General features: G+C 40.8%; 1 protein-coding gene across 1 annotated transcript; it reads right to left on the bottom strand.

Moving 5' to 3' along the window:
• Positions 1-1,474: 1,474 nt before the first annotated feature.
• Positions 1,475-13,786, bottom strand: LOC117416120 (protein phosphatase 1B-like). The gene is made up of 5 exons (XM_059026693.1): positions 12,484-13,786; positions 6,360-6,477; positions 5,278-5,389; positions 4,874-4,940; positions 1,475-4,792 (listed from the first exon to the last, which is right to left on the bottom strand). The coding sequence occupies exons 1-5, from the start codon at positions 13,450-13,452 to the stop codon at positions 4,763-4,765; spliced, it is 1,296 nt and encodes a 431-aa protein (XP_058882676.1). The 5' UTR covers positions 13,453-13,786; the 3' UTR covers positions 1,475-4,762.
• Positions 13,787-14,079: the final 293 nt, after the last annotated feature.

The raw sequence follows: 14,079 nt of genomic DNA, 5'->3' as shown, positions 1-14,079 counted from the left end.
AAGGCTCTACTAAATCCCTACTGCATTTAGATAATTAAAAGTCCAGAGATTAGACCCACTTTCAAGGTTGTTTTAGGGGACAGACAAGCAAAAGACACAGAGCTTCTGAAACTCAATAACTGTGTCAAATTACAGTACGTTCGGGGCTCCCGAGTGACGCATCCGATAAAGGAACTTCACCCGGAGTGCAGGATGCACCCTATAGCTTGGAGATCGGCAGTTCGAATCCAGGCTATGCCACTGACGACTGTGGCCGGGAGTTCCCAGGGGGCGGCGCACAATTGGCCAAGCACTGCCCGGGCAGGGAGGGTTTAGGTCGGCTGGGGAATCCTTGGCTCACTGCGCACCAGCAACCCCTGTGGCTGGCGGCACACGTTTTGGAGGACGTGATTGTTTGTCTTTGTCTCTCCTGAGTTGAATAATTGGCGATTCCAAATTTATAACAAAAAAAAATTACAGTACATTCCTCTTACCATATTCCTCGTGTAGCAGGGTTTCTCAAGACCTAATCAAGATGGCCAACAGCAAAGCCACATAAAAGATGAAAAGCCAAGAAGAGATCATGGCTCCCAACATTTGGGGCATTTGGGCGGGTTATTTGTTTTCCATTTCTGCAATGGTACCTGCCAAGACAGACGTTCCATTTCAACAATAATGCCCAACACATTGTCTGCTTTCTTCGAGAACATTTTGGACAATAATTAATCTGATCTAAATTTTTACAATTGCATTTCGAATAAATTAAAGAAAACAGCAGCTTTGGTTAATTTACTTAAAAACCCATCCATGAATTGAGTGTACATACAATCATACGTTGATTATGACAAACATCAGTTTTTTACATCACTCGTTTTTTCTTCAGTTCTAAGTTTTATTTTGTGGGTTGTACAATGACTGTCGAGTGTCTGCGGGTTTCAATGTCAATGTGGGGGTCTGACCCACGAAATGCGGGTCACTTGGGTGGCCTGGTCCTCATATTTTTTAGCCACTGTAAATACCTTTCTACAAACTGTCTTGTGGTTTATCTTTTAGCCTTCTGCAGACAGCCACTGTACAGCAAACGAAACTTCACCCAGATCAGGAATTTCAAACCCTGAAGATAATTACTGTATTTCAATCCCAGTCTGCGTCTCATTAATTGTCTGAACTCGCAGTTTACTATTAAGTGCACAATCTCAGGCCTGTTTGTGTATCCAGATTCAGGCCTGCTGACCACTCTTTCTCATTCCATTCAAATCATGCAGCAATGTGACTTGTCAAACCATACTCAAAACCTACTAAATCTAGCTAACTCTGTAGTAATCGTATTGATCTCTTCAAAAAGTGCAAATAATAAAACTCAATGTTTACATCTGTGAAAGGATGGGTGGTTTTCTTCACTGGTTTGTATTGCATGTGGTGTAGTCGGGGGAACAGTGTGGCCTAGTGGTTAGAGCTGAGGGACTGGGAGGAGAGGGGTAGTGTGGCCTTAGACTTTGGAACATCAAGAAGAAATCTTTATTGTGTAATAATATATTTTCAAGGTAAGAATTAATACAAAGTAGGAAATGGAGGAGAAGATGATGAATTTCAGATGCCTCTAATTGTCTGATATCTTAGGTAACGCTTTGCAACACGACAGCTTGACAGTAACCAAAAACAAGCATTCACAGGCAAACAAGTGACCTCTTTGTTTTTTTGGTCCAATGTTTGAAATGATTAGCCCATTTTATAGTGCAGGGGTGGCTAACCCTGGTCCTGGAGAGCCACAGTCCTGCAGGTTTTATGGGTATCTTTAAATACTCAAAAGCTAAAGACCTGGACAAATGTTTAGTGTTGACCAATTAAAAATATAATTGGTTCAATTAAGTAATTGAGAACTCGGGTGGAACGAAAACCAGAAGACCCTGTGGCACTCCAGGACCAGGGTTGACCACCACTGTTATAGCGTTTTCCAATGAGACCAGAAACCTCAATAGAACCTTTATAGTAATGTGTGATCAAACGTTTTTGGTCATGATTTGGGTGTTTTTGATGACAAAGACTCAAATCTAATGATTAGCTCTAATCTTGGATTACCCTACTTAAATTAACATTGAGCAGTCCAAGGTTAGTGTTGATCAGGGTCTGTGAAAGTCCGTCTAACTGTATCCTTGCTGTAAAAAGTCAAAGCGAACAATGGAACATCTTTAAAATCCAACGTTCAAGACATCTTATTAGGATGTTTATCTTCTCATAGAAGACGATTTTTAGGAACTATAACTAAAATAAGCTAGGGCTTGCTTTTATCGTAACGGAAGATATTTTTTGTAAGGTAATGTGTATAATTAGTGAACCTCTTTCAGATGACCTATCCTTTTAAAAAATGGACTGTACTGTTAATAAAACTGGGAACAAAATGGACTAAAGGCCTTTTGACATATGGGTTGTTTCCAGATAAATCTAGTTCATTTGGAAATATTTTTTCACATTTTCATTTCAAATGCCAAACTGACCGATGGTCTCAGTTCCGTTCAGCTAAAGCAAACTGAAGTGGACTGAGTTCATCTAGGACTTTCCTATATGTTTTTAAACAAACTGCTCTCTGTTTGAATTAAACTGAACAAGCCAAAACGTAAATGGGCCTTTAAATATTCAGCACCTGTTGTTTTTGTTTGTCAGTTTGACAAATAAGGTCCTGGACTTTATCAAAATCTTTGATAAGAAAGTGTTTTTAACACAAAAAGCGTTTTCAGACCCTTTCCAAAATAAAAAAAAAAAATAGAAAATTGGTTTGATATGGAATGTACACCTGTAGTTTATACACTAATGTAAATTCTGGCCGTCGAAAATGCTACAGTACACTACCCTTCACTAAGAATATTCGTAACAGTGGAAGTTAAACACGTTTTAATAATTAATTTAACATTTCCATAAGGGTCCATTCAACAGATAATAAGGCAACACAGAATCTAAAGGTACACAGCTTCAAATGTCCTTCTATGCTCTATGTATGCAAGTATCTATGTAAACTAAAGTTTGTATTTTAATATGATGATTTTTTTTATCCCTGTTTTGTAATACGAAGCTATACAAATAACAAAATCATAGGGGCACAGACCCCTACCTTTCCAGATTCTACTAATCTCTGGCTGTCCTATAATTTAGCTGTCCTATAATTTAGTAAGGGGAGGGAAGGAGGGTAGAATGCTGCTTCCTGGTACCAAATCACTTCCTATGATTCAAGTCAATATGACTGCAATCATGTGACCTACAGGAACTGGAAGTGATTATCTGCCGTAGTTCATCTGTATTTCTACCTTCAGCTTCCAAGAAACCTGTATGTAGAGACAATCATAGATGTCAAGAGTAAACGTTTAAACTAAACGTTTCAATTAAAATCAAAGACCTCAGAAATTGAATTAATTTAGTATGTTTTCGGGTTAATTTGTTAGTTGCATGAGCAGTTTGATCGAGGAATGTTAGTTTTACTTTTTCGTTGAGTGAGTTGTTCTCTATATTGTCCATCTTGGTTTGTGTAAATGGAAATGGAACGAATATTGCTAAACGTAGAAAGGTGACAGTTGAAAAAAAAGTATAACTTACGGGAAAGAACTATTAAAATGGAATGTGAAGCTGTTTACACCTTAAATAATAAAAACAACACCAAATACAGATTACATACAATACAGTCATACTCTGTAGAGATCTATAGTAAACCATATAAATTTTCCAGGTTAAATATTAATGTAGATTTTAAAAAGATGCCATCCATAAGATGTAGGCTTGGTGGTTCAGTGGTTAAAGAAAAGGGCTTGCTACCAGGAGGTTCCCAGTTCAGATCCCAGCTGAGCCATTGACTCACTGTGTGTGACCCTGAGAAAGTGACTTAAACTCCTTGTGCTCCGTCCTTCGGATGAGACATAAAACAAATAAGGTCCTAAGTGACTCTGCAGCAGCAGTTGTGATGCATAGTTCCCCACCCCTAGTCTCTGTAAGTCGCTTTGGATAAAAGTGTCTGCTAAATGACTAATTAATTAATAAGAAGAAGAACATCATTAGCTTACCAACTGCATTCAGTAACACTTTATAATTGTGTCTCTAATTGCTGTGTATTTACATAGTAGTCACTTAGTAAGTACATTTACACATAATTGCGATGTCATTATGTATAGTTTGATTTGTAGATCTTTTTGCACCATATATGTAAGTACACAGTTGCATCAGAAAAGGGTTAAGGTTCGGGTTGAGGTTATAGCATGCAAAAAATGTATCCAGTAAGTACATTGTAACTATGCATAATAACATTGTAATTATGTGCAAGTACACATGTTTTTACTAAGTAACTACAGTACTATGTACATACACAGTAATTGGAGACACTTAATATAAAGTGTTACCCATATATCTAGGACAGGCAGATAGAACTGTAGAGCAAAACCTTAACATACAGTAGACATATCTAAAAAAATTCAAAAGCACAGTATTTTAATAATTGCTAGAAGAATCACTCAGAACCAAGATTGCATACATCATACAAATTTAAGGGGGAACAAACATTTGATTTTAATCTCAAACTGGTTGAAGATAGCACTACAATAGCCATTTTGGATTGTGCATCTTTTATAACCCTACATATTTTAAAACAAATTATTTTTGTCCATGTATTGATGGACATATAGTCCATGCTAGCTTGTGATTGGCTGGCTTTTCAGACTGGGTTCAGGAAGATTGCGGGCAGGTGAGGGAGGTGTTTCCATGGAGACGTTACACGCTGGCATTCTGTTTCCACAGAAACAGGCTATTAGCCGGAATCGTCTGAAACGTTGATATTCTGAAAATAAAACATTTTTTTAATGTATTTTTTTAACTACTTTTATTTCTTTTTTTGAGAAAATGTTAAAAATCAGCTCACCATGGACTCTCCAAGTACGCTCTTCTCCGCTCTCAGCTTGTAATACGCAGAAATAACAGTGTCCCTCCTGCGAAGGAACAGAGGAAAACATAAGCCTTTCTGTACATTTTTTGTCACCTCTTTCCTATTTCTTTCTTCCTCTTATTACACTTGTCCCAAATAAGGCTTCCTCCATTCCATCCCACCATTCCCTGTTCACCTTTATCTATCTCCCTCCCCTCTTCTCTCTTCACTCCCTCTCTTCCCGATTCTCCTTCCCTACTCTCGCTCCACTTCCTCACCCCTCTCTCTCCTGTTTCCCGATTCCCCTTTCCATCTCTCCCTCCCTGCTTCCATTCTGATCTCTCCTCAGTGGAAGCCCCAGGTATTTCAGCACAGTCCCCTAAGTCACCCCCCTCACTCACTTGCTGGCCAGCCCGCCCCCTGGTGGCAGTCCTGGGATTATCTCAGATTGCAGGTTTTTCATCACATGGATCAGGTCAGGCACACCTTCCTCCTGCCACTCCTCGAAGATTTCTGTGACAAACACACAACACAATACTCACTGCAAGAGCGGGGTTTCCCTCCTATTCTAACTTGCAGTTTGATCAAAAGTCACTTTAAAAACAGAAAAAAAGAAGGAAATGTACGAACGAGAGGAGGCCATTTGGCCCATCTAAGCTTATTCAGTTCCTCATAGCTGATTGATCTCAGAACTTTGTCAAGCTGGGTCTTAAAGGATCCAAGTGATTCTGCCTGCCTCAACATGACTAGGGAGCCCATTCCATCCCCTCACCACTCTCTGTGTGAAGAAGTGTCTCCTTCAACGACATGACTAGGCAGCCCCTTCCATCCCCTCACCACTCCCTGTGTGAAGAAGAGTCTCCTTCAACAACATGACTAGGCAGCCCATTCCACACCCTCACCACTCTGTGTGAAGTGTCTCCTTCAACAACATGACTAGGCAGCCCATTCCACACCCTCACCACTCTCTGTGTGAAGAAGTGTCTCCTTCCCTCTGTCCGTAGTCTATCTTCACTTAATTTCTGTGTCCTCTGGTCCTGGTTTCTGTGCTGCACTTAAAGGATTGGTTTGGGTTGACTACTGTATGAAAGCTTGTTAAAGACTTTAATCATGCCCTCCCCAACCAATTCTTCTTTGTTTCAGGCTAATTAGATTCAGTTCTTTCAGCCTGTCTTCGCAGTCCAATCCTTTCATCCCTGGGATTAGCCTGGTTGCTCTTCGCTGGACTCTCTCCAGGGCCACAATGTCCTTGTTGCGGTCTCACTAGTGTATTATACAACCTCATCATAACCTCCTTGGATTTGTACTCTATACTTTTGTCTATATACCCAATCATTCTGTTTGCCTGTTTGATTGCTTCTCTGCACTGTGTGGTTGCTGAGAGCGATTATTCTATTACAATCAAAATAAAAACATAACTTTAACCCACAACGAATGTTCGGATGTTAGCAACAGAAAACTCAGTGCAGAGTTTCTTTATTACCTGCCACTCTGCTTTGCAGCACTTCCTCCAGCTCAGCCTCACGCTGCAGTGCCTCTTGTGACACCTTGGGGGCGCCAGGGAAGCAGATCAGGATGATGCTCATGTTGTCATGACTACCCTGGGGGTGTGAGAGGGCGTACACAGGATTAGAATCAAGAAGAACCTTATCAGCCAGTATTCATTTGCAAGGGAACATTATTAAAAACATTACTGTAGTTTCCCTATGAACCACTGCTACTATTCTTGTATTATATGTAAGCAAGGAGGTATGCACAAAGCCTTAGCCCTATATCCTGTCTTTCTTCCACCTTTGGAACATTGCTAGACTTCGATCCTCATTATCTATGACTGATGCAGAAAAGCTTACACATGCCTTTATTTCATCAAGATTGGATTACTGTAATGCTCTTTTTGCAGGTATCTCCTCTAAGGTTATCAACAGGTTACAATATGTTCAGAATAGTGCTGCCCGTATTCGCACTAAGACCAAGAAACATGAGCATATATCTCCTGTCCTTGCTTCTCTCCACTGGCTGCCAGTCAAATATAGGATTGATTTTAAGGTTTTATTACTAACTTATAAATCCTTACGTTCTCAAGGCATATCTTAGGGATCTCCTTCAGTATCACATACCAAAACGAAAACTGAGATCTGGTAACAATGTTCTTTTTGTCTGTGCCTAGGACTCATCTGCGCATTATGGGTGATTGGGCTTTCTGCTCTTTAGCCCCACGCCTATGGAACGCCCTGTTCCAAATTGTGACCCAGTTGATGTTTTTAAATCTAATCTTAAAACTTACTTCTTTCGATTGGCTTTCTGTAAATTATTTGTTTTTCTTCTTGTTTGTCTATTGAAATGTCTGTTTTTATGCTGCTTTGTGAGATGCTTTGTGATTTTTAAATGAAAAGTGCTATATAAATAAAATGTACTATTATTATTATTATTAAGTTGACCTGTCAAACTCTCAAAGCCTTGTATCTCAGAGATTGGTTACTATAGTGAATTCATATTTCCAAAGTTATATAATCATTACTTGCTAAGAGTGCCAGTGGCAATACATGCAATCCAAAATTTAGCTAAGTTTAGCAACCATTGCTATACAGATATAGCAAGGGTTTATATGAAGGTTGTTGCATTTCATGAGGCTCGAGAGCTTAATTAGCAGCTACTTTACCTAATTAAATGCGATCAATAGTTTTCCTGGAAGAAAGGATTACTTCATATTAAAACGTTACATAGTAAATTGAGATTTCATGACAACAAGAGCACACTGCATTCCGTTAACTGTTTACCTTGATTCCATTTAAAAAGCATACTATATGTAAGTACACAGTTGTATCAGAAAAGTGCTAGGGTTAGGGTTTAGAGTTAGGTTTAGACTTAGGGTTGTCTGTTGTATGAATTTAAAGAGGGTATGATTACTATTTCAGGGATATCAGTAAGCACAGTTTTAAAATTCAAGAAGTCATTTGGTCACATACTTCAGCCACCTAAACGAATTAGCATCGATACACAGACAAACCTAAAAAATGTAGTATTAATACAATAGTTCTTATTGTAGGAGTATGTTGCATGCTAGTTTAGGTAAACATGTTACTAAGGCTTTATAAGAAACCTATAGCAGCTTCTTGAAGGATCCCAGGGTGTCAGCTTCAACAACATTACTGATTAATCATTTTGATTAATAAAGTCGAATGAAACCTGTTGAATAATGGTAACCATATACTTAACGAAAAACTTGACAAAAATAGATTTTTTTCGAAATCTAACATGAAATACTGTACTACTATTATGGCTTCCGGTAGACTTTTGTGATTTCCATTACACGAGAGTAGATGTTAAAACTTCATGCTGATTTGAACTCGGCTCTCGCCAAGATAAGCACCAACTAAGACGTAGCTTTACAGTAAACTAATGTGATCCATATGTGTCTCCACCCATTTACGTTTCCTTCCATATGATGATGTAGATATCCTTCTGTCTGGTGTTAATGGCTGAAGTGTAATGCTGGCTCCAGGGATCAGCTTATTTTGCCTCCCTGGCGCATCAGCACACACAACGGCTGCGATGCTGGCTCCGGGGATCAACCACAGTGCGGCCTCCCCAGCGCATCAGCATGACAACCGTCTGGATTGAGCTAAGTAGGGTACATCTCTGGGGTTTTCAAGTGGGCACCTTCCATCCTCAGTGTTTCGTCGACTAGCCCACGACACCTCAAGAGGGCTCGACGGTGATTCTGGCGTCCCAGCATCACCCCCCTCCGTCCCCCACTCAACTCAGCCCAGCTTACTTACCTGTACATCAGCGTTTCGTTCTTTCTATTGTGCTTGAGATCCCCAGCACAGAATCTTTCCGTCTCAACCACAGCCAGTTGCTGCTCCTCTCTGCTGCTTCAGATAAGTTCTTCACTGTGCGACGCAACTCTTGGCCACTGAATCCGACGTCTCTGAGAAACCGGGTTGTAGAGTGTGCCACAAATCCTCGACAACCCACTTCCACTGGGTAAACCCGAACTCTCCATCCTCGCTGTTCCGCTTCAGTGGCTAGTTCAGCATACCGCAGTTTCTTCCTCTCATACGCCTCATCTACAGCATCCTCCCATGGCACTGTTAACTCTACCAGGTGAACAAGGCGTGCTGATCCAGACCACAAGACAATATCTGGTCGAAGGTTAGTGGTGGCAATCTCAGGTGGAAAAATAAGCCGTTGACCAACATCTGCCAGCATTTTCCAGTCTCTAGCAGCTTCCAGTTGTCCTGGGCGAGGATTGGTTTTAACACCTTTTCTTGGTGGTTGCTCTCCTGGGCGGAGGAATGTTGTCTTTTGTGTGTAATGTTTTGATGGAACAGGTGACAACTTATTGGTCATGTTACGCTTGTCTTCAAATGCTAAGGCCAAACATCGCAGCACCTGGTCATGGCGCCAAGTAAACCGTCCTTGGCTAAGAGCCACTTTACATCCTGTCAAAATGTGCCTTAATGTTGCAGGTGATGAACACAAAGGACATGAGGGATCCTCTCCTATCCAGAGGTTTAGGTTCTGTGGTGATATCATTTGGTAGTTTCTTTGATTACATGATGTTGAATAAAAGATTATGTTCATATAGTCTCAATCCTAAAAATGTAGGTGATGGAAAACCAATCGGGTCACAGTGCTATGCTGTAGCTGAAGTTCCTAGACAGCCCTGTATACCCTTGCTCAAGATTGCTTTCCTAAGTCATTGTTCTCAGAAATTTAGTTCTCCATGAAGCACCACATTGAAGGAGCCCAGCTAATCGGATTGCAGGGCTGAATTAGATCACTGGTTCTACTCTTCTTGTGGAAACAGAAGATTGACCTTGTATTTTGTGACCTTGACCTGGAGGTCAAAGATGAAAGGTATACCCACAATCCTTGTATGTCGCCTGGTTTGCTCGTGTGAGCAGCCTGACTTCAGTGTAACAGGAGCACAGGCATCAAAGACATAAGCCGGGGGTTGATCGTGCCGTAGGGTTGTGGTTCAGTTTCTTATAATTACAACATTAATTCTGTAATTGTCATTATCAGATTCCAATGACTCAGCATTAAAACTTAACAATATTACGTGTATTTGATTACAAAGCACAAACTTGCATAACTAAATGTAACAGAAGTTGAATAAATGTAAGGCAGTCACTAGCATTAAACTGCAGATTTAAGATAATGGCCAGGTTACCTGTTTTCTGCTGAGAGGCGATGGTATACGACTCCTTCAGAGGGTGGGTAGGATATCTGGAGGTGTTTGTATATTTATACTGAAAATATATAGTTTAAAATAACTATTTCCTTTAGTCTGTTCTTATGAAATGGGTCATAAACCAATTTCTGTCAAATAGGTCACTGTGCTTATCACCCAGCCATCACCTTACGATATATACCAATGAGTTGAATATAGATCAGCACATATATATTCTCTTGATATAATACATCTGACAGAACCATGTCTTTGAACTTATCTTTTCTACACTCAGTCGTTTCCACTTGACATTTTTACCTATACATATTTCACTAAGCACATCATTCAACATCACATAACTCCCAATTACTCATCACTTAGAGCTATAAAACTCTCTCATTCCAGTTGCTGGTCCACTTGGTGTACATGATCATCACATTTCTCTATAAGGTCTAACACTCGCGTAGGGAGCCCCGTTAGATCCTTATTGGAAAAGTGTACCATTAAGGAGAGAACACTGAAGAAAATTAAAACAGTACTCTCTATTTGAAAGAGTGAAGTTATTAACTTTTTTTTGGGGGGGGTTACATGAAAGATAAATATATAATTGAATAATTACATTAAAATTAATAAGCGAAGGGTTACAGGGGATGTTTACTTGGTTATAGCAACCTGTTGTCACATTGAGAATTCGAAACCTGACAATTAACAGGTTTCACAAAGGTTTTTCAATGAAGAAACAAATACTTCAAAAGACGAGTGGTTTATTTTACGGAAAACTGTATAATACCATGAATTTATTAATAAGAAACCTCATCTGAATCCAAGTAATTTCTTCAGAGCACCATACCCATCCATGCATCCAATAATTACATAATCCGTTCATAGGACAATAAAAACGCAGCATTGCACAGTGACGTGTACTCACACTGTGTGGTCATGTATTATATAATACTGCCAGCTGCTCCATGTACTACAACAGTAGTAAAGCTGTAATTTCAAATGTAGGAGCTACTGAAGTATACTAGGTTAAGGTATACTTAGGTTAAGCTTTAAAAGTGACGCACGGCAAACATCTATTTAATGCAAGCCAACAGCTGGCTTGATGCCATTGCTCCTAATTCACTTAGTTAACTGTCTAGCGTTCAAAAGAGGCAAAGGTCAAATGCTTTTCTACATTACATTACAAGTTTAAATTCTACACATGAACTTAGATTTCAGCTTATGTATGCAGTTCATACAAATAATACATTAAACAAAACTGTTAGCCTCAGCCATAAATTTCAACTTACAGGTCTGTTGTTAATGACTGGTTTCACTAGCCTCAGGTAAGATAGTCCAGAATTCATGCTAATCGGTGTCTGTGAAACCAGCCATACGTATATTAGTCCTATTCAGGGTCTGTGAAACCATCCACATACATTTTACCTATAAAGCAATGGGTGGTCTTCACCAATCAATATTGCTGTCTACTGATAATCTAAAAGGAACATATAGATAGAGTATACTATTATAAGAACATAAGAACATAAGAAAGTTTACAAACGAGAGGAGGCCATTCGGCCCATCTTGCTCGTTTGGTTGTTAGTAGCTTATTGATCCCAGAATCTCATCAAGCAGCTTCTTGAAGGATCCCAGGGTGTCAGCTTCAACAACATTACTGGGGAGTTGGTTCCAGATCCTCACAATTCTCTGTGTAAAAAAGTGCCTCCTATGTTACTTTACTGTTTCAAAATTATAATTGTTTTTCAGGCATGTCAAATCCAGAATTCCATGACTTCCAGATTCAAGGAAAATTCTCTCGTCACTGTAGAACATAAGAATTTAAGTTTGGGAACGAGAAAAGTTTGGGAACGAGAAAAGGGCATTCAGCCCATCAAGGCTCATCTCTTGTTAGCACACCATTCTCTTAGACCCAACTACTTCACCTGGTAGGCTATTCCATGCATTTATAACTCTGTGTAAAAAAGTGCTTCCTAACTTCTGTTCTCTACTTCATTTTACTGAGCTTCCATTAGTGCTGTATTGCTCTAATCTCTGTAATAACCTTAAAGTAGTGTCTTGGGTTAACTTTATTTGTACCATTTATAATTTTATAGACTTCAATCAAGTCCCTGTACAGCTCTGGACAAAAGTTTTGCATTACCTAGAATTTTAGGATTGAGAGATAATTAAAAAAATATGAACATAATTTAGATATTTTATTTAAAATCATGTAGTCAACGAAACTACAAAATGGTATCGCAAAAGTCTACCTCAAGACATAATAGTACTACAGTATTTCATGTTAGATTGCAAAATGTCACATTTTTCAGTTTTTGTCAGTATATAGAAAACTACAAAGCGGTATATAATTCAATAGGTGATGAAAAGCTTTTGGCCATAGCTGTAGACATATCTCATATGACTGGTTAAGACATGCACCCACCTTGTACAGGCATGTATCAATGATCTGAGTGCACACGTCCTTCAGATCACTGCAAACCTGGAGCCGGTTCCTAATGAAGGCGCACAGACCCTCGTTACTGATGATGTCCCAGACTCCATCGCAGGCCAGCACCAAAAACTCATCCCCAGGAGAACGAGCCACCTCATACACCTCCGGCTCGGGAGAAACCAACTGTTCGGTAGGGGGCCGCCACTCCACCTCCTTGAAATCAAAATCGCCCAGCGCCCGGGACACAGCCAGCGAACCGTTCACCCTCTGCAGGGTCACCGTCCCGCCTGCGTTCTGAATCCTCTCCCTCTCCCCAGGGTTAAACGGCTTGTGATCTTCGGTGTAGAAACACACCTCTCCGTCGCGGCAAAGAACCGCCCGGGAATCGCCGCAGTTGATGAAATAAATATGCTCAGGGGAAAGTATGATGGCCACGGCGGTCGAACCACTGTTGTCCCAGCCCCGGTACTTCGTCAGGCGGTGCATGTAGCTGTCGATGGTCAGAAAGGCATCCCGGATGCTGTTCTTCACAGTCTCCGGGTCCCCCCCTTGCTTCACCCTTCCAGATTTTAAGATGTGCTCCAGTAAGTGGTGGGAACAGTATTGGGCCACTTTGGAGCCAGCATGCCCATCGTAAACGGCAAAGAAGCACCAGTCGGACAGCTCTCCTGGCAGCTCAGCCACACACGAGTGGGCATCCTCCATCTGTGCCCGCCAGCCTTGCATGCTGGCCAGAGCATAGCGCAGCCCCCCGTGCGCGCCCCCCCCGCCAGTCTCCTTGTCCAGCACCGGCCGGTCCAAGTAGACGCGGTCCAGCCCTTCCTCCTCCTCAGCCTCGGGTCCTCCCTTGAAGAAGAAGGACACCATCTTCTCTGTCTCCCGGGCCAGCAGCCTCATGAAGGAGGTCATCTGGGGCATCTTGCGCTCCCACTGTGAGCTGTCTGCCCCTGTGCACTTCATCCGTCTGGCTTTCAGTTTCCCTTCCTAATTTATTCTGATATCTTCCTGTCTGTGTGTCTTTTCTACTTTTTTTGCCTCTCCTTTTTGCTTACACACTATTTATTTCCTCCTCAAATTCAGTACATCATGACTTAAAAAAAGGTTCACAAGTTCGAATTGAATTTACAGTACGAAAGGTATCATCACCTTCTTTCCCTTTCTTCTTCGTCACTGTCAAGGTGATTCTGGCTTTCCGTCTTTCTCCTTTTATCTCAGTTCTTTGTTCGAGAGTTTCTCTTTCTGTCTGCCTCCCCCCTCCTCGCTTACCTGCGTACTGGTCAGACTCTCACCTGGATCACACCTGCTTTGCTATGATTGGTTACTCTCTTTCTGACCCAGTCTATCTTTAGCCCTTGCTCTCTCACTCCATCCCTCCATCCTGTTTTATTTTTGTTAATCTGTGGCCTCGCTAATACCCAAAGATTAAGAGAGTAAACCCTGCAGACTGAAGCTATTCTCACCCACCATCTAGGAATATTTTTAATGGATGTGTTTGTTTGTTTATGAGGTCATGATTTCCATATCGTCATTTAGCTACAAGCATCCCAGGGGTCTTTAGAAATACAGTATAAAACTGAGTGGTGCACA

This window comes from Acipenser ruthenus, chromosome 7, assembly GCF_902713425.1.
Source record: "Acipenser ruthenus chromosome 7, fAciRut3.2 maternal haplotype, whole genome shotgun sequence".
Lineage (NCBI taxonomy): Eukaryota > Metazoa > Chordata > Actinopteri > Acipenseriformes > Acipenseridae > Acipenser > Acipenser ruthenus.
The sequence above is the reverse complement of the archived record's forward strand: the minus strand, read 5'-3'. Positions and strand labels throughout refer to the sequence as shown.

Coding starts and splice junctions, on each gene's coding strand:
- LOC117416120 (XM_059026693.1), bottom strand. CDS start 13,452: ATGAAGTGCACAGGGGCAGACAGCTCACAGTGGGAGCGCAAGATGCCC. Junction 5,390..6,359: donor GCTGCAAAGCAGAGTGGCAG/GTAATAAAGAAA, acceptor TGTTTGTCACAG/AAATCTTCGAGGAGTGGCAG. Junction 4,793..4,873: donor GCGTACTTGGAGAGTCCATG/GTGAGCTGATTT, acceptor TTTTATTTTCAG/AATATCAACGTTTCAGACGA.